At 46.1% G+C, this 26,086-nt stretch overlaps 1 protein-coding gene across 1 annotated transcript in view; it reads right to left on the reverse strand.

The window, feature by feature from the left end:
* Window positions 1-26,086, reverse strand: part of ryr2a (ryanodine receptor 2a (cardiac)) — a 1,117,859-nt gene that overhangs the window by 198,588 nt on the left and 893,185 nt on the right. Inside the window, exons 65-70 of the mRNA XM_072511661.1 lie at window positions 21,040-21,170; window positions 15,205-15,525; window positions 12,681-12,921; window positions 9,107-9,194; window positions 8,904-8,996; window positions 3,758-3,928 (exon numbers count right to left, since the gene is read on the reverse strand). Coding sequence (XP_072367762.1) covers window positions 3,758-3,928; window positions 8,904-8,996; window positions 9,107-9,194; window positions 12,681-12,921; window positions 15,205-15,525; window positions 21,040-21,170 — 1,045 coding nt within the window. The remainder of the gene's footprint in view (window positions 1-3,757; window positions 3,929-8,903; window positions 8,997-9,106; window positions 9,195-12,680; window positions 12,922-15,204; window positions 15,526-21,039; window positions 21,171-26,086) is intronic.

The raw sequence follows: 26,086 nt of genomic DNA on the forward strand, positions 1-26,086 counted from the left end.
TATTCACCATGTTTCACCCAATAGAACCACTAATTAATTAGAAATCCTAGCCTAGAAATTAGCCTTAATGCATTGTTGCTTAAATGATCATTTTGTATTAGTGAAGTACCAAGGAATGAAGTGGACAACGGGGAACCGGTGGATGTGGTGGATCTGGATTTCCAGAAGGCATTCAACAAGGTGCCGCACAAAAGGCTTTTGCATAAGATAAAGGTGCACACATTACGGGTAATGTATTAGCATGGATAGAGAAATGATAACTAACAGAAAGCAGAGAGTGGAGATAAATGGGTGTTTTTCTGGTTGGCGATCAGTTGGATAGTGGTGTGCCTCAGGGATCAGTTTTGGAACTGCAATTGTTTAAAATTTACATAGATGATTTGGAGTTGGGGACCAAGTGTAATGTGTCAAAGTTCACACATGTCACTAAGATGAGTGATAGAGTAAAGTGTGCAGAGGACATTGAAAGTCCAATTCCAATTTTGGAATTCAAGATGGCGCTGGAGTGTGGCGACTTTCTGTGAGCTCTCTCAACCAGACCCCTTTCTTTTATCTCTTATCACCGTTTTTGATGTACCATTGTCAATGTACTCTGTCGATTATTCCTTTGTCTACTATGTACGTACCATGTATGTTACCTTGGCTGCAGAAAATTACTTTTCACTGTACGTCGGTACATGTGACAATAAATCAATCAATAAGTCAATTATGTCTTCAGAGGGATATGGATAGTTTAAGTGAGTGGTCAAGGGTCTGGCAGATCGAGAACAACATTGATAAATGTGAGATCATCCATTTTGGTGTGAATAACAGCAAAATGGACTATTATTTTGTCCTTTATTGCTAGAGGGATGGAGTTGAAAAGCAGGGAGGTTATGTTGCAGCTGTAGAGGGTGCTGATGAGGCGACACCTGGAGCACTATGTACAGTTTTGGTCTCCTTACTTGAGAAAGGATGTACTGGCACTGCAGGGGGTGCAGAGGAGATTCACTAGGTTGATTCCGGAGTTGAGAGAATTGGCTTATGAGGAGAGACGGAGTAAACTGGGACTATGCTCATTGGAAATTAGAAGAATGGGGGGGGGGGGGGGGGTTCTTATAGAAACATATAAAATTATGAAAGGAATAGTTAAGATAGAAGCAGGGACGTTATCTCCACTGGAAAGTGAAACTAGAACTAGGGGGCATAGCCTCAAAATAAGGGTGAGCAGATTTAGGACTGAGTTGAGGAGGAACTTCTTCACCCGAAAGGTTGTACATTTATGGAATTCCCTGCTAAGTGAAGCAGTTGAGGATACCTCGTTGAAGGTTTTTAAGGCAAAGATAGATAGATTTTTGAACAGTAAAGGAATTAAGAGTTATGGTGAGCGTGCGGGTAAGTGGAGCTGAGTCCACAAAAAGGTCAGCCATGATCTTATTGAATGGCAAAGCAGGCTCAAGGGGCCAGGTGACCTACTCTTGCTCCTAGTTCTTATGTTCTTGATAACAGTAAAACTGGAATCCTACATAGACTTGTCGGTAACAAAGCTGCTAAATGCTTGTTCAAAGAGAGAACCAGGTACTAAAGTCTCTTGAACAACATAGCACATCCAATTTCAGCAACTTGCATAGTAATTTACATTGAAACAAAGGAATACAAGACTTTCCATAAATAGAGGGTTTTGTCAATATAAAGCGAGATCATTGAGCAAGTCACACTGTGCTGGGTATCCACAGGAACAAGGGGGGACATCTTGACAAAAATGCATGACTTGTAGGATATGACGAAGCCACGTATTCAAAGTTTGGCGCAATAACAGGAGATTGGCTAAATTTAGGGAACCACAGAACATCTAAGAATTAAGGAACATGTTACATTTGATGGTAAAAGGAGGCTTGGTTAACTGGAGATGACAGACAATGCAAGCTCAGAACAATATGGTCAGTATCTAAGGAAGGATTTGCTGGCCTTGGAGGGGGTCCAGAGAATGTTCACAAGAATGATCCCCGGAATGAAAGACTTGTCATATGAGGAACGGTTGAGGACTCTGGGTCTGTACTTGATGGAGTTTAGAAGGATGAGGGGGGGATCTCATTGAAACTTACAGTATACTGAGTGGCCTAAATAGAGTGAACGTGGAGAGGCTGTTCCACTAGATGAGAATCTAGAACCCTAGGACACAGCCTCAGACTGAAGGGACGATCCTTTAAAACAGAGAAGAAGAGGAGTATTTTCAGCCAGAGGTTGGCAAATCTGTGGAATTCATTGCCGCAGAAAGCTATGGAGGTCAAGTCACTCAGTGTCTTTAAGAAGAGATAGATAGGTTCTTGATTAATAAGGGGATCGGGGGTATGGGAAGGAGGCAGGGAGGGGATGGTTTAGCACAGTGGGCTTAGCAGCTGGCTTGTAATGCAGAACAAGGCCTGCAGCGCGGGTTCAATTCCCGTACTGGCCTCCACGATCAGGCGCCGGAATGTGGCCACTAGGGGCTATTCACAGTAACTTAATTGAAGCCTACTTGTGACAATAAGCGATTATTATTATTATTATTATTATTATTAATGGGGATTAGAAAGATATTAGCCATGATTGAATGGTGGGGCAGCCTCGGTGGGCTGAATGGCCTAAATCTGCTCCTTTGTCCTATGGTGTTATCGTCTAAATCACTGTTCATCTCCATGGGAATTGTAACAAATATTAAGTTCAATTTTTTTACATAGTTTCAAAGCTACTTTATTTCTCATTTGATCCATTTGTCTATGAAAACAGCAAAATAATATCCTCACAATGGTTGAGGAGAACCTCTGCAAGCCAGGCCCCAACCACCCCCCAGTCTGATCAATGCTAATATCCAAAGTTCTGCTTGAAGAATATCACTCTGCTGTCCAGTATCCCATTGGCACTGTTTGCAAAAGAGCAAGCAATTCTCTTGATACCCTGGTCTGCATCCCTCTCCCCACAGCCAAATACACAAAAGCAAATGGACTGATCATTTGTATCATTGCTCATGGGATCTTACTATGCGCAACAGGATTACTGCATTTATCGACCTAATAATACTCGCTGACTTTAAGGTAATTCATTGTACGTGAAACACCCGGGATTATGATAAGGTACGTGAAAAATGCTAGTCCTTATAAGCCTCCTAAGCTAATGTTCCTCAGGACCACTCACAAAGTTCTACTTCCCTGTGTACATGGGGTATCTGTGGGACCTATTTGCGTGAGTTCCGTGGTTCCCTTATCTCCCTGACCACCCTGTGCTTCTCTTTCTGCTCCTCCTTCATCATTTGGTGCACTAACTCATCTTGTAACTGTACCATTTCTTATCCTGTTTCAAGCAAATGTAAGTCATTGGGCAGTCCCTCAATCGGAGCAAATGCTTTAACTGGCACAAAGACACATCCTTGTGATGCTACAGTGCTTTTCTGAAATGTTGCAGCACAATGTCTGCAAACTGGCAGGTACAGAATTTGAGCAAAAATTCCCTTAAATGGAAGCGATCAACCTTTCAGCATATCATAATGCAGCGTGGGCAATGTTATTGTATGCAATGCGCTGAGAAGAATTTTGAGCAGGAGCAATAAATAAAAACTCGAGCAACTGCTCAGAAACAAAATTACTGGACATTACTACCCAATTAGTGTACATGATAAGGCTAAGGTGCAGAGGCGTTAGACTCTGCTAATGATATTCCCGCCAATCTATTGCCACCTAGCGATGTTAAGAAGGCATAGCATAACTTGGAAAAAATCAAATCTTAATCGTAGTCCGCATACCATGCTAAACCTATTTTTAGCTAATGAAATTAGTTCCTGGTCACCAGGTGCACAAATATTTAACCCAATAGGCAGTAGTCTCTTCAATGCTGCAACAATGAGTGAAGTTTGAAGGGAATAGCGGTCTCCTTTCCTCTTTGACTTCTTCCTCTCCTGGTCAGACACACCTCCCTGCAGATAACATAAGAAGATTAATAGTTGTCATTGATTTGTTGTGTTCTAGGTGTAACATAAGCGGCTTCCTTGTGGTGCACTTGACAAAGGAAGGTTCAGACGTGGAGATAACTTCAACACGTTTATTAAACTATTTACACTTCTATTACTCGGGTTCGACACTACTGCTAATCCTACTATAGCTACCCAGACTGACTAACCAGTTGCTGCAATCCACGTGGTGGGTGTAATATTGAATCAACCCTGTGTCTCTACTCACTGACTGTCTCCACTGGAAAGAGGAAGATCATGTGTGTGGTGTCCTATATATATGGGTTGGTGTAATGCCCCCCCTGTGGTCGTGTCACCTCCGTGTGTATTGTGAATGTCCATTGGCCGTGTCCTATCTACCTGATCTATTGGTTGAGTGTGTGTGTGTGTGATGTCTTTGGTGCTCCCTCTAGTGTCTAGCTAGCCTACATGTATTTACATTGATGCACATCACCACATCCTCCCTTTTTTATATGTTACATATTTTCTGTACACTTTAAGAAAATTGAACAAAAACCAGGTAGAAACGACATCTACAAGTCATGGGAACAGTGATTAAACAATAAGTCCAAATCATTCGTGTGAGTCCAAAAACCATCAATCATCATGGTCAAATGTCTCTCTTGGTTATGAACGCCATCAACGTCCCTGTGCCACAGGAACCAAGAAGTGGTCAAATCACTTCGCTGTCTGATTTGGAGTCCCTTTCTTTATCCAATGTTTGTGATGGTGCTGTTGGATGGCATCTTGTAGCTGATAAGGTGTTGAAGTTGAAGAGGTACCATCAACAGTATCTTTCGAGGTCATGGATGTGCCATATGTTGAAGTTGGATAAGACTGTAAATACTGGTTCTGGCCACATGCTGTGTAGGAAGGGTGATCCTGCTGAGAACCATTGAAGATTGTCGAATTGGAAACAGAATTGCTGCTCGCATAAATACCTGGTGATGGTGTGAAACTAGAACCTTGCATCTGATAGGAATATGCTGTCTGGCCAGGCTGGGGTGCAGCAAATCCTGGGCTGTAACTAAGGCATCCAGTCTGTAGTGCAGATTGCGCTTGCGGTAGTCTTCCTTCGGTCTTGATTCCATTAGTGGGCAATCCGTAGTGTTGGCCTGTTTGAGAATGTGCTGCATAGACTGCTGGTTGCATGCCTGAATACTGGGTTTGTCCAGAATGAGCTGTCATTGGCTGCACTGCCGGTGTGGAAAGAATGTGTGGAAAAAGCTGTGGTGAATATTGGTGTATTCCTCTTGGACTGTAGCCGCTGCATGTTATTTTCATTTCATAGAATTTACAGTGCAGAAGGAGGCCATTCAGCCCATCGAGTCTGCACCGGCTCTTGGAAAGAGCACCCTACCCAAGCCCACACCTCCACTCAATCCCCATAACCCAGTAACCCCACCCAACACTAAGGGCAATTTTGGTCACTAAGGGCAATTTAGCATGGCCAATCCATCTAACCTGCACATCTTTGGACTGTGGGAGGAAACCGGAGCACCCGGAGGAAACCCACGCCGACACGGGATGAACGTGCAGACTCCGCACAGACAGAGACCCAATCCGGGAATCGAACCTGGGACCCTGGAGCTGTGAAGCAATTGTGCTAACCACCATGCTACCGTGCTGCCCCCTTACTGACCCAGTGTAATTGTTAAGTGACCCATCTCCTGTGATCCATCTGCTGAGCGTGCCATCACTGAGATTGCAGCACTACCTGGCTGGAGTAAAGTCCGGCTAACGTGAATCAGAGTCGGCGTTTGGTTGCCTCCCATCTGGAGTCTGGTCTGTTTTAACTGAGTCAGTTTTGGTTTGTTGATGCTCCCTGTCCAGAGTCTTAGCAGGTTCACTGGAGTCAGCTGAGATTTATTGAAGCTGCACGTCTGGAGTCGGAACATGCAGGAATGCATTGACTTGTGGAAAGGTTCGAGCGAATGAGGGTGGAAGTATCGTGGTGTCACCGGAGTCACCAGCGGTCTCACAGTGATCGTCGAGTGCCTCTGTACACACTAGCTGAAGTCTGTCACTTTGCACATCTTGCATGGGAAGTGGGATGCTGTCATCACTCGTCTCACATACCGTGGGTAGATCCTCAGTAGCTGCTTGTTGTTCACTTGGGTTGGGTAAATTGTCAGAGTCTTCATCTGGTGGCGCAAACAATGTGGGTGGACTGTCATTGTCTTGCTGTTGTCCTTCATTTGGGCTTGGACTGTCATCGTCGCTTTGTTCTTCACTGTAGCATGATAGACCACCATGGTCGTCCTGCTGTGCACTGGAGTGTGGTAGACTGTCATAGTCTTCTTGCTGTTTACTTAAGCATGGCAGACTTGCATCATCTGCTGCTAGTTGGTCAGAGGAGGTTGCTAGACCCTCACGGTCTTGTTCCTGCAAGGACTGCACGTCGGAGTCTTGCGTTGCCTCTATCGTGGAGGCTGTCCACGAGCTCGCTGCGGAGGCTTGTGTCACTAGAGTCACATCTTGTGTGTGCAAGGACTGCGCTCTGGAGTCTTGCGTTTCTGCAATTGTGGAGTCTGTCCACAAACTCGCTGTGGAGGCTAGTGATACTGGAGTCACTTCTTGTTCATGCAAGGACTGCGGTCTGGAGTCTTGCATGTCTTCTTTCGTAGAGTCGGGGACCCTGAGCGGTGCGTGGACCACGCTCTGTGTGGCAGCAGGCCGCTCTCTGTGGGCTTGTACCGCTCTCTGTCTCGTGGATTCAGGCCGCAGCATCATCCTGCACTCACGAGTCGGGATGTCATATCTGCTGGGCTGAAGATCCTCAAATCCGAAGAACAAATCCGCGCCTGCGTCGGATTCAATATGGGGGTCGCCAATCTGCAACACGTCTAGTTGCGGTTTGGATTTGGTACTGGGGTAGCCTCCCAAGGTGAAAGGTTTGTCTGAGTCGTTGTCATCTAGGACCATATCATCACTGTTTGAGTCGGAGCTGGCATTGGGCTTGCGAGGTCCAGAGAAAATGTAAAGATCGGTATTGAAGAATTCAAGGTCGGTATCATCGGTTTGGGCGGAGGTAACTGCTTGTTGCAGGGTTCTTCGGAGGTTAATTTCATTTCCTGGTTCAATTTGAGTCATTGTACTGTCATTCCAGGTGAAGGAAGGTTGTTTTACGGCTTTAAAAGATTTTCTCTTTGATTTGGGACGTTTCCCCTTTAAATGGGCGTGGTCCGGGGCCTCTGACGTCATGACGCATGTGACGTAGCGCGTAGGAAGCGATTGCGCATGCGCAGATCGCTGTTCCTTTACCGGTGGCCGTTTTCGTGATTGCGTATGCGCGGCACTTTGCATGCGCAAACGGACCTTCCCGTTCTGCGCGCTTCTCGCGCAAGTGCAGTCCCTTTAGGAAGATGGCCGCCGAACAAAATTGTTCTCTGCTCCGGGATCTCGGCCTCGAGGTGAGTACTGGCGCTTCTCTTACCTTTTCGTGCTGGTTGGAGTGTGTTTTCCTCACAGTATTTGCCGAATTTGTCCAGGACTGCCTGGAAGTCGCTCCTGTTTTGCCCTTTGGAGAACTTGAATTTTTAAAAGATTTCTTCAGCTCTGGCACCGGCGATGGTGAGGAGAAGCTCTGCCTTTTCAGCATCGGCCACGTCTTCTAGTTTGGCTGCCACCAGGAAGATTTCAAACATTTGCCGGAATACCCGCCAGTTTCCGCGGAGATCGCCGTGACACTGGAGCTGCTGCGGAACCCGGATCTCGAACATCTTACCTGGGTAGCGTTGCTGGTTGTCACTGTACGCTGAGGTATGGCTATGTGGATTGATACAGTTCACTCCTGGTATCATGATTTGTTATGTTCTAGGTGTAACATAAGCGGCTTCCTTGTGGTGCACTTGACGAAGGTCCAGACGTGGAGATACCTTCAACACGTTTATTAAACTATTTACACTTCTATTACTCGGGTTCGACACTACTGATAATCCTACTATAGCTACCCAGACTGACTAACTAGTTGCTGCAATCCACGTGGTGGGTGTAATATTGAATCGACCCTGAGTCTCTACTCACTGACTGTCTCCACTGGAAAGAGGCAGATCATGTGTGTGGTGTCCTTTATATATGGGTTGGTGTAATGCCCCCCTGTGGTCGTGTCACCTTCGTGTGTATCGTGAATGTCCATTGGTCGTGTCCTATCTACCTATCTATTGGTTGTGTGTGTGTGTGTTATGTCTTTGGTGCTCCCTCTAGTGTCTAGCTAGCCTTCATATATTTACATTGATGCACATCACCACAGTCATCGATAACGTTGCTTATTTAACAGAGAAAATAGTTGCTAGTGTCATATTTTTTAGGAGATCAGGGTCTTCTGCCATCATTTGTGGAGCAAAGGTGAGGAGGTGCACAAAAGGAGCAGAGCAGGAGGGCAAGGGATTATGGGGATGGAAGATCTGAAGGGGATTTCAGTAGTAGAATGGAGCCATGGAGAAATGTGAAGAAAAACTATTCCCAATTTATTGTCAGCTGATGCCAAATCAGGAGTACCTTCATGCAGTATGGCTACTTCATCGAAGGAATGAATTGAATACCCTGAGTTTTCTTCACATTGAACTCCGAGAGGTAGGGAGATTTCTAATCCCTTTGGCTTCAGTGGATTTGAGCCCATTTCTGTGCACTCCTTAGGTGACAATAACCAAATAATTCACCCAGTTGAATATTAAACATGGCATTGCAGGATACAAAGAAAAATGAGCATCTGTCTGGTTTAATTGAATATTTACTAATCCCCTCAAAGCTTTTCTGCCATCCATGGTGAAGTCATTGAAACTGCCCAGTCGAACGAGCGTCTAATCAATACATGAGCAAATAATGACACAAAACTACTGTGACTTTAAATCCAATGCAACTCCAACTGCAAATAACAGCAGAAATTCTGTGCATGACAAATGGCACTGTAGCTCAAAATAAATCGCAACAAATATGGGACCTTTGACATCTTGGACTTTGTGTCAGTGATGAGGAAGGACATGTTGTTGATTTCATTCTGTATCACAAAGTTCTGCTCTTCTCTTTTAAAATTCTGAAAGACACATACCGGCAGTGAGTAAGACCGAAAATATATAACATGCAGATCGTTGTTTTATTGACAATACTGAAAGGTTGGCTACAATAATGGCATAGTGCGCTTACATGAGATTTTGCCCAGTAAATAAATACTTCAGCCACCATGCGGAAAAGTTCTTCTGCCTCAGAATTTGGCTCCTTGAGCCATTTTGCACTGAAATGAAACAAAAAGACATTTTGTGGGCATGCTGTGAAGCTGCAATCCATTTCAATCTCTCTGTGTCTGCGTGGAAATCAAGGCTGTATCCGCGGCTGGAAAGCAGCAATGATCAAAGGGATGGCTGCTTGGAAAGCCCGATGATATTCATTCATTAAAGTTAATGGGTGGAACATCTGGCTTGCGATAGCGTGCGGCTACCCACAGGAATGGCCAGTCGAAAAATTAGCCAGTGTGAATTAATTATTGCAGTAACAGGGAAGTAATTAAAATGAGTAGAACCCAAATCAATGCTCCGTGTGAGCACAGCTACTCTCCAGAAGTGGCCAGTCAGGAAATTAGAACTGTTACATGTTCAAAGTTAAGATTACTCTTTTGCTTAATTGATAATTGGTTAACGACCTGTCTGTACACTCTGTATTCAATATACAGCAGAATTTCCTCAAGGCTACTCCTACTTCACCGCTACATTTCACCAAAAGTGCAACAAGACAGAGACAAAGCATTTCCATCGCACTTCTGGCAACGTTACAGTGATGGCACAGGAGCAGCGCAGCGGAAATTGTGGGTTAATGTAAACAGTACCAAGACAGCAGACATGACTTTTGCAAGTAGCATGCGTTAAGTGTTTAACAGGACACGCCTTATATCTACATTAAAATATACTTTCCTTCATAGTTCAATTCAAAGAACAAAGAACAATACAGCACAGGAACAGGCCCTTCGACCATCCAAGTCTGCGCCGATCACGTGTCCTATCTAGACAAACCGCCTGTATCCTTCTATACCCCGTCTGTTCATGTGCCTATCCAGATAGTCTTAAAGGTCGCTAACGTATCTGCCTCAACCACCTCATTCGGCAATGCATTCCAGGCCACCACCACCCTCTGTGCAAAAACTTCCCACACACATCTCCACTGAACCTATACCCCCACACCTTGAGCTTGTGCCCCTTGTAATTGTCATTTCCGCCCTGGAAAAAAGCCTCCAACTGTTCACCCTATCTATGCCCCTAATAATTTTATAAACTTCTATCAGGTCGCCCCTCAGCCTCCATCTCTCTAGGAAGAACAATCCCAGTTTATTCAATCTTTCCTCATAGCAAATACCCTCCATACAGGGCAACATCCTGGTGAACCTTTTCTGTACTCTCTCCAAAGCCTCCACGTCCTTCTGGTAGTGCGATGACCTGAATTGGACACAGTCTTCCAAATGTGGCCTAACCAACGTTCTATTTAATTGTAACATAATTTTTGAGCTTTTATACTCGATACCTCATCCTATGAAGGCAAGCATGCCATATGCTTTCTTTACCATCATTTCCACCTGTGCTGCCACTTTTAAGGATCTGTGGAACTGCACACCCAGATCTCTCTGTGTCTCTATGCTCCTGATGGTTCTGCCATTTATTTTATAGCTCCCACCTGAATTGGATCGACCAAAATGCATCACCTCGCATTTGTCCGGGTTAAATTCCATCTGCCATTTCTCTGCCCAATTTTGCAGCCTACCTATATCCTGTTGTATTCTCTGACAATCTTCATCACTATCCGCAACTCCTGCAATCGTAGTATCATCCACAAACCTGCTAATCAGACCCGCTATGTTTTCTTCCAAGTCATTTGTATATATTACAAAGAGCAGAGGCCCCAGAACTCAACCCTGCGGAACACCTAGTTACAGACCTCCATTCGGAATAACACCCTTCCACTGCCACCCTCTGTCTTCTATGGCCAAGCCAGTTCTGGATCTATCCAGCTAGTTCACCCCTGACCCCATGTTTCTTTCCAACATTTGGCCTAAGATACTTAAAATAGTGAACAGTGCAGCGATCATGGGCTGCATGGTATCCTTCACTGTGTGCCGTTGTTGATTCGAGGTGGGAGATTTCCCTGTGGTGGGTTGTTGTGGCATAATAAAATTGCATGGGCTAGTAGATGAGGAGAGATACTAACAAACGGGTTTCCTAGGCCACTTTGTGTGGATACCTATTGGAGTAGTCAGTGGTGCAAATCACCTGCAAGTTGCTACAAAACAAAGAAACCGGGGCTGCGGCATCTGAACAAAGGCAGATTAACCTGCACACTTCAGCAACAGACTGGGGAGCAACCAGGGAAGGAAGGAAGAAGTGCTCCCTTTCACTTACAGGTAACATTGTTTAAATCTTTTTTTAATCATAATTTTCAAGAGTAACTCCAAATGAGCCCCATGGATCAACAGTAGCCAAAGAAGGTCAGAGCTAGTCATGGCAACAATGAGACAGCATTTTGCCGATTCCGACCCCCAAACCTCCTTGAAAGGTCATCATATGAGCTCTCGGTGTATATAATATATGTGGTGTGGAATGGGGATGGGTAAAGTGGATGGGGGGAGGGTGTGGCTTACATTTGGCAAGTTGCATCCTTTGTAGTAAATGCTGCCTGACTCGCCTTTTCTCTATCCTGTGCTGTTCTACCTAATCCATGATAATAGCGGCCACAGAGAATCTCATGTCCACCCCAAAAAGCTCCAACTTCAGATGGGAACTAAACTCTACCAGTGATCTGACACAGCTGGACATAGAGCAAGGTGTCTATGGACATAAGGACCGCACAAGAAAAAAATTCCCAGCTGCAGAAATTGCTACTGCCCTTTCTTCGGCACAGTAGCACAGTGGATAGCACTGTTGCCTCACAGCACCAGAGTCCTAGGTTTGATACCCGGCTTGGGTCACTGTCTGTGCGGAGTCTGCACGTTCTCTCCGTGTCTGCGTGGGTTTCCTCCGGGTGCTCTGGTTTCCTCCCACAGTCCAAAGATGTGCAGGTTAGGTGGATTGGCCATGATAAATTGCCCTTAGTGTCCAAAAGTACACTTAGTGTTGAGTGGAGTTACTGGGTTATGGGATAGGGTGGAGGTGTGGACCTTGGAAGGGTGTTCTTTCCAAGAGCCGGTGCTGACTCGATGGGCCGAATGGCCTCCTTCTGCACTGTAAATTCTATGAAATCTATGAAATACTCCTCCTATCTGCGCCTCATGAACCTCAGCCCTGGTTACCTTGACTACACTGAGGGTGTTCAAATGGAAAGCTCAGAACTGCTGCTCCACTGGTCCTCATTTTGACATAGGTCAGTAAAGAGTCAAAAGGTGGGCCCCGTGAAGGTTGTAAAAACCATGAGGGAACTTGCCAGGGCATTTTAATGGCAAGAATCGGGAGCCCAATGCTCCTAGGTGCAGAAGAGTTATGGCACCATTAATGTATCACTTACGTGCCAAAACGTTGAGAGGTAATTCACTCCATCAGACTCTTAACAGCTTAGCAACTCTGCTAACATCATCACAATGATAACACGCTCAATAATGCTTGCCATGGTTTGTGTTATTATGCTATTCCCTTGTAAATGAATGAGAATGTTTTTCCAGACACTTGCTCATGAAGGCAGCACTCCTTTAGAAACAATCGCGCCTTTACATCAGTGCATTTTTAAAGGTTTAAAAATATATTACCGGTTATAATCCACAAATCTGATCAGCAGTGGGTAGAAAGCATAAAGATCTCGAGCCAGCACAGTGAACTCATCCAGAATTAGCAGTTCAGCCTCGGACATGTCTCCTCTGCCCTCCGATTTAAGGTGTTCCTCCTCCATCACCACTGTGGCCACTTTCTTTTTCAGCTTCTCCATCAGGGGCAAAAAGTGTGTTTTAAGCAGCTGTGGTTTCACTTTGCTGATAATTGGCTGTGAGAATACTGTCCGGAGCAAAACAGCAGATTACAGCTTTTGACAGGATTGGTGGGAGCAGACTCAACATTGACTTTCAAAAGTGAAGAGAAAATATTTGCACGGACGACAGGAAACGTTCAAGGGAGGGGGACGAATTAGCTAGTTCTACCAAGGAGCTGGGATAGGCAGGATGGGCCGAATGACCCCCTTCTGTGTCGTATCAGACAGTACTAAAACCAGCCTGACAAAAAAACATGGCAAACTCCATCTGCAATCAGACTGTCCATTTTAATAACTCGCACACCGGTAGTATAACTGTAGTTTGTCATTCGATATGCAGTGATTCACTTTACAGTCCTTCAGTACAGAAATATAGAAACATAGAAAATAGGTGCAGGAGTAGGCCATTTGGCCCCTCGAACCTGCACCACCAATATGATCATGGCTGATCTTACAAATTCAGTATCCCACTCCTGCTTTCTCTCCATACCCCTTGATCGCTTTAACTGCAAGGGCCACGTCCAGCTCCTTCTTGAGTCTATCCAATGAAATGGCTCCACCCAGCAGCTTTCTGTGGTGGAGAATTCCACAAGTTCACAACTCTGAGACAAGAAGGCCAGGATCCTCTGATCCTGAGGCTAAGTGTTGACGCCGTCGGAAACGCCCCGTGTTTCCCGACGGCATCAACATGGCCTCAGGATCAGCAATTCTGGCCCATACAGAGGGCCAGCACGGCACTAGGGCGACCCACGCCGCTCCAGCTGCTGATCCCGGCGTCAACTGGGCGTCGCGGGGTCCGCGCATGCGCAATTACACCGGAGCCAACGCGCGCATGCGCAATGGCTCCCTTCTCCGCGCCGGCCCCGACGCAACATGGCGAAGGGCTACAGGGGCCGGCGTGAAAGAAAGGAGCCCCCAGCCCGAGAGGCCGGCCCGCCGATCGGTGGGCCCCGATCACAGGCCAGGCCACAATGGAGGCACCCTCCCCGGGGTCGGACCCCCCCCTCCCCCCCCCCCCCACAGGCCGCCCCAAGCCGAGATCCTGCCAGCTAGGGTCAGGTTAGAACGCGCCGGCGAGACTCGGGATTTTTGTTTGGCCGCTCGGCCCATTCCGGGCCGAGAATCGGCGATGTAGAGTGGCCCCCCACCGGCACCGTGCCGACCACACCGGCGCCAATGCCGCCGATTCTCCGTTCTCCGGGGAATCGTGTCCCGGCGTCGGGGCAGCGTGGCGCGATTCGCGCCGGTCACGGCGATTCTCCGGCCCGGCCCCGGGCTGAGAGAATCCCCCCCGAAGTTCTTCCTCATCTCATTCCTGAATGATTTGCCCCTTATTCTTTGGCCGCGACCCCTAGTTCTGGAAGCTCCCAATATCGGGAACATTCTTCCCGCATCTAGCCTGTCCTGTCCCATCAGGATTTTATATGTTTCTATGAGATCTCCTCTTATTCCTCTAAACTCCAGTCGATCCAGTGTTTCTTTATATGTCAGTCCTGCCATCCCAGGAAGCATTATGTAGTAATCTGTAAGGCCTGGTCACAAGCAAAAAGCCTCAAGTGAAATGAGAGATTGGAGGAAACCTTCTCTTCTCTATCGGATAGTGGCGTGTGGAACAGATTCCAGTAAAAACAGTAAAGTTAACTCAGCCACAGGGGAATAATCGAGGATCCATTGAAGTAATTATTTGTGTATTCTTGGCTTGCTGCACAAACTCTAATTGTTTCATCAATCAAAAGGAATATTTCCATTTTAGAAAATCTGGCAGTAACTAATTTCTCCCAGTAAACAAAGTGAATGATGCATTCTGAACAGCTGATAAGAGATATTAATTATACACTGCAGTTCAAATATCAATCTTATATCAGACTAGTGGAGAAAAAAAAATACCACATTACGATAAACTACGGTTGCTTGAACAAATACAAATTTTTATCCTGTGGGATGCAGAAAAAAATCCGCAGTTGACGAAACTAATCCTGTCACTGCAGAATAAATTGCTCTTTAATTGTGACATCTTTTTATTTATTTGGTTAAATCTCTAAACACATGGGGTGGGATTTTCTGCCCCCCCCCCCCCAACCAGGAAAAGGCAGCAGTGAAGGTGGATGATCCCATCGGTGGGAAGGACTGGAAAACCCCGCTTCCCATGGTCCCAAGTTTCCCCACACTCCATTGGGAGGTGCTCCCCACCATTTTCTATCCATTCAGCAAGCGTGCCAAAGGGCTTGAGGTGTTTGGTGGCAATGTCCTGATTTGCACGTCCCCAGCAGACCCCACTCAGTCCGACAATGTTAAACCTTCATTAATACCTGCTAATCTTTTCATCCAGGCTCCTTCATCAATGCCCAAATTGTTCGATATAATCTTCAGAATGTTGCCCAGGAGGGTGTTCATGTGTTCTGAAGTTAGAGCAGTGCAACAGCGCTCTGCCTTTTCGGGGTTACTCTCCGGTCCGTGTTCCCACCAGTGGGACATGTAGCTGCACAACATGGGCAAAATGACTTCCATCACGTGGGGCATCTGAGTGTAGCGAATCCCAGATTCTGCCAGCTCCATGATCTCCTCCAGCAAACTTTCCAAGGAAGGAATATTGGGACACATATCTTCCACTTTGGCCGGCAGCCTCAGAGCTAAGGCATAAGAAACAATTTTAAAACTACGGAAAAACATCAGAAGTGCCACAGACAACAATACTTTGTATTTTTCAACTAATCATTCCGAGGCCTAACTTTTTGATAAGTAAATCGAAATATAACTTGAAGAAGATTTGGCTCTTTTAGGGAAATGTTCCCTTAATTTCCTTAACACAATAGATTCCAACAATATCCTTGATGATGGTCATCACTATCTTTTCGACAATCTCGACAAAACTTCATTTCAGTCGAGGCCACTCAACCCACTAGAAGGCACAATAATATCATGTCTCTGTAGTGACATGTGCAGTCAGCATGATGAGCGGAATGTTCTCGGGCTGGCAGAGGTCCTGCTGCTCTGGTCATAAGAGGCCCCAGTGGGTGGCAGGACCTGCCAGCGGCGGCAAATCAGGGGCTTCAATCTAATGAATGATGATGGCTGGCCCCAATCAGCTGGCGACCCAGTCGGGTTGCTCTACAAGCGATGGCCATTAGTGTAGTTGCGGCTGCATGAAGGGGGTGTCTCAGTGGTTGCATGCCCTGGGAGAGTTCAGGAAGGTTTGGGGAATTAGGGCAGTGCTCCACGGGGGCAGCCATTGCCCCTTTCCTAACCCATTCTGCCCCCATAAAGGTAAACGTATGACCCTCCCCCCAACAGCACCTACCCCAATAAAGTCACTGTTTATACATTGAGAAAAGGATGAATCTCAAGCCAGTCTTTTCTTTAATTCAGATTTATACAAAAGACCACAAAGCACGGACACAGATCCCCTGGTTTCTCCCCTACACCTGGTGTAAACTGGATTTTATATACTTGGATTCATTCCCTGATCTTTCGTTAAGTGACTCAATTAGGCTGCCAGCAGAAGTCCAAACTGCTGTCCTTCCTCCCGCTGTCCATATGGCATGACAGCAGGAAGACATTGGGGGGGTGGGATTCTCCGACCCCCCGCCGGGTCGGAGAATCCCTGGGGGGGCGGCGTGAATCCCGCCCCGACACCGGCTTCCGTATTCTCCGGCGCCATTTTTCGGGTGCGGGGGGGGATTCACGCCACACCGGTCGGGGGCCATTGACAGAGGCCCCCCACCCCGGCAATTCTCCCGACCCCGATGGGCCGAGCGGCCGTCTGTTTTTGGTCAGTCCCGCCGGTGTGGGTTACGTATGGTCCCACACGGCGGGACCTGACAGGTAAGTCAGCGGGGGCGGTCCTCGGGGGGGGGCACGGGGGGATCCAACCCCAGGGGGGGGCCCAACGGTGGCCTGGCCCGCGATCGGGGCCCACCGAACTGCAGGCGGGCCTGTTCCGTGGGGGCACTTCTTCCTTCCGCGCCGGAACCTGTAGACTCCGTCGTGGCTGGCGCGGAGAAGAGAACCCCCCCCCCCCCGCGCGCATGCGGCAAAATACTCCGGCCGGTCTGCGCATGGGCGGAACCACGCCGCCGGTTCCGTGCATGCGCGAGATCACGCCATCCCTTCGCCGCATGCGTGAACTCGCGCAAACCCTTCGGCGCCAGCTGAGTGGTGCCAGCCCCTCCGGCGTCCACCTAGCCCCGAGACAGGGGAAAATTCCTCATCTTGGGGGCCCGTTGATGCCGAGTCGTTGGCGCCGGTTTTCCCGCCGGCGTGGGGACTTAGTCCCTGAAAGGGAGAATCTCAGCCTGGGTTCCCTCCTGACACACTCTTTGCAATTTTGCCAGCTCTCCCCTCTTCGGGCACATTCACAAAAACCCTGAAAATCCAGCCCTGTCGTTTATGAGTTTATTTTATGCTATTTAGAGAGTAAACCAAGCACCTACCCTCTGTCTACTGTATGCCATAATAGTTCTGGTTATTATCTAAATGGAAAGAAACTTCAGAGGGCTTTGGTGCAGAGGGATCTAGGTGTCCTTGTGCATGAATCGCTAAACACTAGCATGCAGGTACAGCAGGTAATAAGGAAGGTAAATGGAATTTTGGCCTTCAGAGCTAAAGGAATAGAGTATAAAAGTAGGGAAGTGTTGCTGTAACGGTTGTAATGAAAAATTGGAAAAATATGACATTTGAAACTTGAAAGTAACACTGAGAATGTCTGAGACTTTTAATGAAAGGGAAAAGTCCCACAAAGGGTTCAAAGCAGCAGCTTGTTTGAAATGCAGACAGCTTCACCGACGTAAAGGAAAACAGCTAGGAACAATTAATTCTGATTTACAAGTTAGAAAGTCATTTAATCGACTTCAATTCTGAAGTTATATGAGAGGGAACAGTATTTCACAATTCTTTAAGCAATGAATTATTTTATTGAACAATTAAGAAGAGCAGCCAGAATCTAAGGTTTAAAATAAGGGACAACTGTTAAGCGTGAAAACTTGCTGACACCAGTAATGAGATGAGACAACTGATTTACAAATAAAGAAACCCACAAGGTAACAAGGTTACACTATAACATACACCATTTTGACGTTAAAACCTTTTAGAAAATGGCCAAGCCAGGTAAGGATAGAGTCAAAGGGGGTAGCCTGAACATGACATTAGCTTGACCCAAAGATGACCCGGGTTGAGAGTGAAAGAATCATTACAAAATAAATAAATCTGAAAGGGTACTGACGAAGACACAGACAAATTTATTGCAAGTCAAGCAAAGTGAAAAAGTTCAAAGTAAGTAATGGCGAGCTGGTGGTATGAAGCTGCGCTGTTGCAAGGTGCCACGCATCTAACCGATAGAAACTAGCTTTCAACTGTCAGGGTCAAGCAGCAGAAGGGAGCCATTTGTGAAGGTCAGGCTGCACAAATTGCTGTAAAACTCTGAAAAATGAGCAGAAAATCAGAATCTCCCTCTGTGATGGGACAAGCAGCATCTGAAGACCGAGCAACCCAGAGAAGCGAACAGAAGACCAAAAGTTAAAGAAAAACGATTGACAAGATTGACTTGAAAGTCTTACAACTGGTCCGAACAAGAAAAGATCTTTTTACCTTTCTGTAAAAGTAGCTTTTATCTTTTTAAACTTGAAAATAAAGTTAAGTTTAAATTGATAACCTGAAAGAATGGTTATTATTATTATTAGAAAGTTTACTTTACTCTACTTAGCAAGCCGGACCCGTGTGTAAGCTACTGAGTGGTAAGAAGATGGAATCTCCTAGTAAGAAATGGATTATACCGGCGATAACTTGAAATAATAGTTTGACCTGATTGGCATCCACCTAAGTCTGCCTAGGAGTCAGGGAAAGCAAGGGAATCCCTGGATCACCATTAAGAATTACAGCACTCTACCGACTATAGGGGGAATTCTAAGAATAGTGGTGAGGTTTTTACTTCATGGTACAAGGCATTGGTGAGACTGTATCTGGAGTGCTGGGTACAGCTTTGGTCCCCTCATTTGAGGAGAAATGTAATTGCATTATAGGCAGTTCAAAGGATGTTCACTAGATTGATTCCAGAGAAGAGGGGTCTTTATTATTAAGAGAGATTGAGCAATTTAGGCCTATACTTCCTCGAGTTTAGAAGAAAAAGAGGAGATCTAATTGCAGTACATAAGATGAAAAAAGGTATTGACCAAGTAGACATAGGGCGGGATTCTCCGGCACGTCCGCCCAGCGATCGGAGAAACCCGCCCGAGGTCAACAGACTTCTCCATTGTCCGTACTTGCGACAGGCGGGGCGGAAGAATCCAGCCCATAGAATGGATGTTGCCTCTTGTGTGATAACCTAAAACGAGAGGTCATAGTCTTAGGATAAGGAGTGGCATAACTAAAACAAAGATGAAGTGAAATTACTTCACGCAAAGGGTCGTGAATCTGTGGAAGTCACTTCCCCCCGAGTGCCGTGGATGCCGGGACATTGAGAAATTTAAGGAGTTGAACAGGTTTTTAATTAGCAATGGGTTGAAGGGTTATGGAGAACGGGCAGAAAAGTGGAGTTGAAGCCGAGAGATTAGCCATGATCGTATTGAATGGCGGAACGGGATTGAGGGGCTGAATTGCCCACTCCTGCTCCTAGTTCTTATGCTCTTTTGGTAAGATACTGCTAATCGTTACTTGTTGAAAACGGATTAGTTTGCAACATACACTGAACATACACCTGCATCCTTTTTACAGCAACAGCAGCATTAGATGATAAGATATCCTGGTTCACAACAGAAGCTTAATAATAACAATTTATACCCTAAAGCTCTGGTTTTAACTCAAGATGAGAACTAGATGGATGAGGGCCAAGATGTGCATTAAACCATCCTGGCAGTGTGTGGCCAAAAGACTTGAACTCAAACTCATCTGTATCCTTTTCTGGATCAAGTGATATGTCAAAAGGAACGTACAATCTTGATCTGATTCTGGCATTAATTTGAGCTGCCTACCAATCTATGCTAGACAGCTAGGGTTAAAATTGACCCTCTCGAGGCAATGGGGGCCAGGGAGGAGGTGGCGTAGTAATATTGTCACTGAACTAGTAATCCAGAGACCCAGGGTAATGTTCTGAGGACCTGCGTTCGAATCCCGCCATGGCAGATGATGAGATTTGAATTCAATAAAAATCTGGGACCGCAAATCTAATGATGACTATTGTTGATTGTCACAAAACCCATCTGGTTCACTAATGTCCTTTTGGGAAAGAAATCTGCCACCTTACCTGGTCTGGTCTACATGTGACTCCAGACCCAATGTGGTGGACTCTTAAAAGAAAATGTCTTCTGAAATGGCAGAGCACGCCACGCAGTTAAGCGCAATTCGGGTTGGGCTATTATTAAATTGTGCCCAGGCAAAGATGCCCATATCCCCAGAATGAATGAAAAACAATTAGTGCCGTAAACTAGGCACAGTTTTAACGGTGCACACAACCGTGTGCCGGAACAGAGAGAGGCGCAAAGGCCAAGTTGAACATTTCCCAGCCTCTTGTCATATTTCAAATGAACTGCAGGCGACAATTATTCTCTTTATAGAGGAAGCACCAAAACATGAGTTTAATGGCTTCATTTAATTACACCGCCAAGGTCATTTAATCATACAAGGATTGGTAAACAATAATGTGGGTGCTTTTTTGGAAGATAAGACAATGGTAACTGGGAGGCTATGTAGCCGACAACCCAATGAAAGACGGCTAAAGGACATATGGGCAACAGGTGGGAGGTGGATTTAAGATCAGGAAGAGATCAGCCATGATCTTATTGAATGCGGAGCATGCTCGAAGGCTGAATTCCCTACTTCTGCTCCAAATTCCTAAGTTCCTATGTAGACACGTCTGACCTGTCAGACTGTTGCTCTGTTCCACCTGCAAGGTACATTAGAATACACATCGCATCCTGTTTTGTGCTTTATATGGTGATAGGCGGCAATTTAAGAGACGCTCCTTAAAGGTACGTCACACCATTAATGGCATTCGTTCCATAAACGTTACTGTCTGCACCCAGACCCTACCATTATGCACACAAAATTGTGGAACTTAGGAGCATTGCATCAGTGCATCTGTTGGCCTTTAAAGGTCGCACAGGATCAAATGAAGGAATGGCCAAGAACGAAAATTGCACAGAGAGTTATTGTACCGGCTCGATCCTTTGGTGTCTTGGTGTTGTAACTTGAGAATGGATTGTGCTTATTCAAGTCAGTTTCTAGGAATGCGACTGGAAAGGCCCCAGCAAAGGCTGCCAGACATTCCCCCAGTGCTGGCCGCTGCCTGCAGATGAAAAATTGCACAAACAACAATAAAATTAACAGAGAATACTCAGGAAACAGCATCGTTGTAAATTTGCTCGCAAAAAGGTATTGATTAGGCCAATAACTCTGGAATTCCCTCCTTATCCATCTCTTTCTCTGCTCCTTTGCTGCTTGAAACCTACCACTCTAACCAAGCTTTGGGTCACCCGTCCTAATATGGGCAGCACGGTAGCATTGTGGATAGCACAATTGCTTCACAGCTCCAGGGTCCCAGGTTCGATTCCAGCTTGGGTCACTGTCTGTGTGGAGTCTGCACATCCTCCCCATGTGTGCATGGGTTTCCTCCGGGTGCTCCAGTTTCCTCCCACAGTCCAAAGATGTGCAGGTTAGGTGGATTGGCCATGATAAATTGCCCTTAGTGTCCAAAATTGCCCTTAGTGTTGGGTGGGGTTACTGGGTTATGGGGATAGGGTGGAGGTGTTGACCTTGGGTAGGGTGCTCTTTCCAAGAGCCGGTGCAGACTTGATGGGCCAAATGGCCTCCTTCTGCACTGTAAATTCTATGATAATCTATGATTCTATGATAATATATCGTCCTTTGACTCAGTGTCAAAGTTCAGCTTACGATGCCCCTGTGAAGCTTTTGGGGCATAAAAATATGTTTAATATAAGTAGTTTTGAAATCATTATCTTCTCACACTAAACCAAACTAAGATGGAAAGTAAGAGAAAGGAAACAGTTACACTCAGAAAGCACTTAATGGCATTTTGAGAAACAATTAATTTTCTTTAAAGAATGTAGCGACTGTCATGTCAACCAACTCAATCTTTACAAGGGCTGATATTTCAGGCGAAATAGTACGGTTGAAGGCCAGAAGAATAGAGATCTATCTTAACAAGGTTAAAAAAAAAAAAATTAGTGATTTATTTTTTACCTCAGGATATCTGAGGTGGCTCTTGCTCTCACAGAGAGCCATGTTAACTTTTTTTTAAAATTCCATTTGAAAAGCAATGCTCGACCGGGAACCTCAAGAGGAGCATTTTGTGCACAAATAAACTGGTGTGTTTCCAGCATTACAACAACGACTACATTCCAACAGAAATTCATTGGCTATTAATTGCTTTGGGACTTCCCAAAGAACAAAACAAAGAGCAAAGAAATGTACAGCACAGGAACAGGCCCTTCGGCCCTCCAAGCCCGTGCCGACCATGCTGCCCGACTAAACTACAATCTTCTACACTTCCTGGGTCCGTATCCTTCTATTCCCATCCGATTCATGTATTTGTCAAGATGCCCCTTAAATGTCACTATCGTCCCTGCTTCCACCACCTCCTCCGGTAGCGAGTTCCAGGCACCCACTACCCTCTGCGTAAAAAACTTGCCTCGTACATCTACTCTAAACCTTGCCCCTCTCACCTTAAACCTATGCCCCCTAGTGATTGACCCCTCTACCCTGGGGAAAAGCCTCTGACTATCCACTCTGTCTATGCCCCTCATAATTTTGTATACCTCTATCAGGTCTCCCCTCAACCTCCTTCGTTCCAGTGAGAACAAACCGAGTTTATTCAACCGCTCCTCATAGCTAATGCCCTCCATACCAGGCAACATTCTGGTAAATCTCTTCTGCACCCTCTCTAAAGCCTTCACATCCTTCTAGTAGTGTGGCGACCAGAATTGAACACGGTACTCCAAGTGTGGCCTAACTAAGGTTCTATACAGCTGCAACATGACTTGCCAATTCTTGTACTCAATGCCCCGGCCAATGAAGGCAAGCATGCCGTATGCCTTCTTGACTACCTTCTCCACCTGTGTTGCCCCTTTCAATGACCTGTGGACCTGTACTCCTAGATCTCTTTGACTTTCAATACTCTTGAGGGTTCTACCATTCACTGTATATTCCCTACCTGCATTAGACCTTCCAAAATGCATTACCTCACATTTGTCCGGATTAAACTCCATCTGCCATCTCTCCGCCCAAGTCTCCAAACAATCTAAATCCTGCTGTATCCTCCGACAGTCCTCATCGCTATCCGCAATTCCACCAACCTTTGTGTCATCTGCAAACTTACTAATCAGACCAGTTACATTTTCCTCCAAATCATTTATATATACTACAAAGAGCAAAGGTCCCAGCACTGATCCCTGTGGAACACCACTGGTCACAGCCCTCCAATGAGAAAAGCATCCTTCCATTGCTACTCTCTGCCTTCTATGGCCTAGCCAGTTCTGTATCCACCTTGCCAGCTCACCCCTGATCCCGTGTGACTTCACCTTTTGTACTAGTCTACCATGAGGGACCTTGTCAAAGGCCTTACTGAAGTCCATATAGACAACATCCACTGCCCGACCTGCATCAATCATCTTAGTGACCTCCTCGAAAAACTCTATCAAGTTAGTGAGACACGACCTCCCCTTCACAAAACCGTGCTGCCTCTCACTAATACGTCCATTTGCTTCCAAATGGGAGTAGATCCTGTCTCGAAGAATTCTCTCCAGTAATTTCCCTACCACTGAAGTAAGGCTCACCGGCCTGTAGTTCCCGGGATTATCCTTGCTACCCTTCTTAAACAGAGGAACAACATTGGCTATTCTCCAGTCCTCCGGGACATCCCCTGAAGACAGCGAGGATCCAAAGATTTCTGACAAGGCCTCAGCAATTTCCTCTCCAGTCTCCTTCAGTATTCTGGGGTAGATCCCATCAGGCCCTGGGGACTTATCTACCTTAATATTTTTTAAGACACCCAACACCTCGTCTTTTTGGATCACAATGTGACCCAGGCTATCTACACCCCCTTCTCCAGACTCAACATCTACCAATTCCTTCTCTTTGGTGAATACTGATGCAAAGTATTCATTTAGTACCTCGCCCATTTCCTCTGGCTCCACACATAGATTCCCTTGCCTATCCTTCAGTGGGCCAACCCTTTCCCTGGCTACCCTCTTGCTTTTTATGTACGTGTAAAAAGCCTTGGGATTTTCCTTAACCCTATTTGCCAATGACTTTTCGTGACCCCTTCTAGCCCTCCTGACTCCTTGCTTAAGTTCCTTCCTACTTTCCTTATATTCCACGCAGGCTTCGTCTGTTCCCAGCCTTTTAGCCCTGACAAATGCCTCCTTTATCTTTTTGACGAGGCCTACAATATCACTCGTCATCCAAGGTTCCCGAAAATTGCCGTATTTATCCTTCTTCCTCACAGGAACATGCCGGTCCTGTATTCCTTTCAACTGCCACTTGAAAGCCTCCCACATGTCAGATGTTGATTTGCCCTCAAACATCCGCCCCCAATCTATGTTCTTCAGTTCCCGCCTAATATTGTTATAATTAGCCTTCCCCCAATTTAGCACATTCATCCTAGGACCACTCTGATCCTTGTCCACCAGTACTTTAAAACTTACTGAATTGTGGTCACTGTTACCGAAATGCTCCCCTACTGAAACATCTACCACCTGGCCGGGCTCATTCCCCAATTCCAGGTCCAGTACCGCCCCTTCCCTAGTTGGACTGTCTACATATTGTTTCAAGAAGCCCTCCTGGATGCTCCTTACAAACTCCGCCCCGTCTAAGCCACTGGCACTAAGTGAGTCCCAGTCAATATTGGGGAAGTTGAAGTCTCCCATCACCACAACCCTGTTGTTTTTACTCTTTTCCAAAATCTGTCTACCTATCTGCTCCTCTATCTCCCGCTGGCTGTTGGGAGGCCTGTAGTATACCCCCAACATTGTGACTGCACCCTTCTTATTCCTGATCTCTCCCTATATAGCCTCACTGCCCTCTGAGGTGTCCTCTCGCAGTACAGCTGTGATATTCTTCCGAACCAGTAGCGCAACTCCACCTCCCCTTTTACATCCCCCTCTATCCCGCCTGAAACATCTAAATCCTGGAACGTTTAGCTGCCAATCCTGCCCTTCCCTCAACCAGGTCTCTGTAATGGTAACAACATCATAGTTCCAAGTACTAAGCCAAGCTCTAAGTTCATCTGCCTTACCCGTAATACTTCTTGCATTAAAACATATGCACTTCAGGCCACCAGACCCGCTGTGTTCAGCAACTTCTCCCTGTCTGCTCTGCCTCAGAGCCACACTGTCCCAATTCCCTAGTTCTCCCTCAATGCTCTCAGCTTCTGATCTATTGCTCCCGTGCCCACCCCCGTGCCATACTAGTTTAAACCCTCGTCAAAGTTGCTATATGTCGTTAGCCATGGCTGAGGTGACAGCACTCTCGCCTTCAGGTTACAAGGTTCCGGTTCAATTCCCACTCCAGGGTTTGAGCATAAAAATGAAGGTCAACCCTCCATTACAGTACTGAGGGAGTGCTGCACTGAGGGAGCTGGTCTGTAAGCTGAGGGTGTGTTAAAGCGAGGCCCACCTGTCTGCTCAGGTTACTCTCAGCAACCCCACCAAGCTACTTTGAAGAGAAGCAGGAGAATTATCCCTGGTCTTATAGAACATACAGTGCAGAAGGAGGCCATTCGGCCCATCGACTCTGCACCAACCCACATTAAGCCCTCACTTCCACCCTACCCCCGTAACCCAACAACCCTTCCTAACCTTTTTGGACACTAAGGGCAATTTAGCATGTCCAATCCACCTAACCTGGCCAATATTTACAGTCGACATCATGAAAGAACAGATTATCGGGTCATGATCAAGTTGTCACGGTTTGGCGAGCGCAGATGAGCTGCTGCGTTCCTTATATTACAACAGTGACAACACATCAAAATCTACTTCATTTGCTGCAAAGTGCTTTGAGACATCTGGTGGTTGAGGACGGAAGTCTTTCTTTACTTCCTTTTACACAAAAGTTTTTTCCTTTTATTGTTCACAATTTAGAGACTTTAGATAGTAAATTATTCTTAAATTCTTTATAACTTTTTTTTGTGTTACTTTTTAATGGTTGAGATGCCACTGATGAACCACATAAGCTCAAGACAATCCT

This window comes from Scyliorhinus torazame, chromosome 1 (genome assembly GCF_047496885.1).
Source record: "Scyliorhinus torazame isolate Kashiwa2021f chromosome 1, sScyTor2.1, whole genome shotgun sequence".
NCBI lineage: Eukaryota > Metazoa > Chordata > Chondrichthyes > Carcharhiniformes > Scyliorhinidae > Scyliorhinus > Scyliorhinus torazame.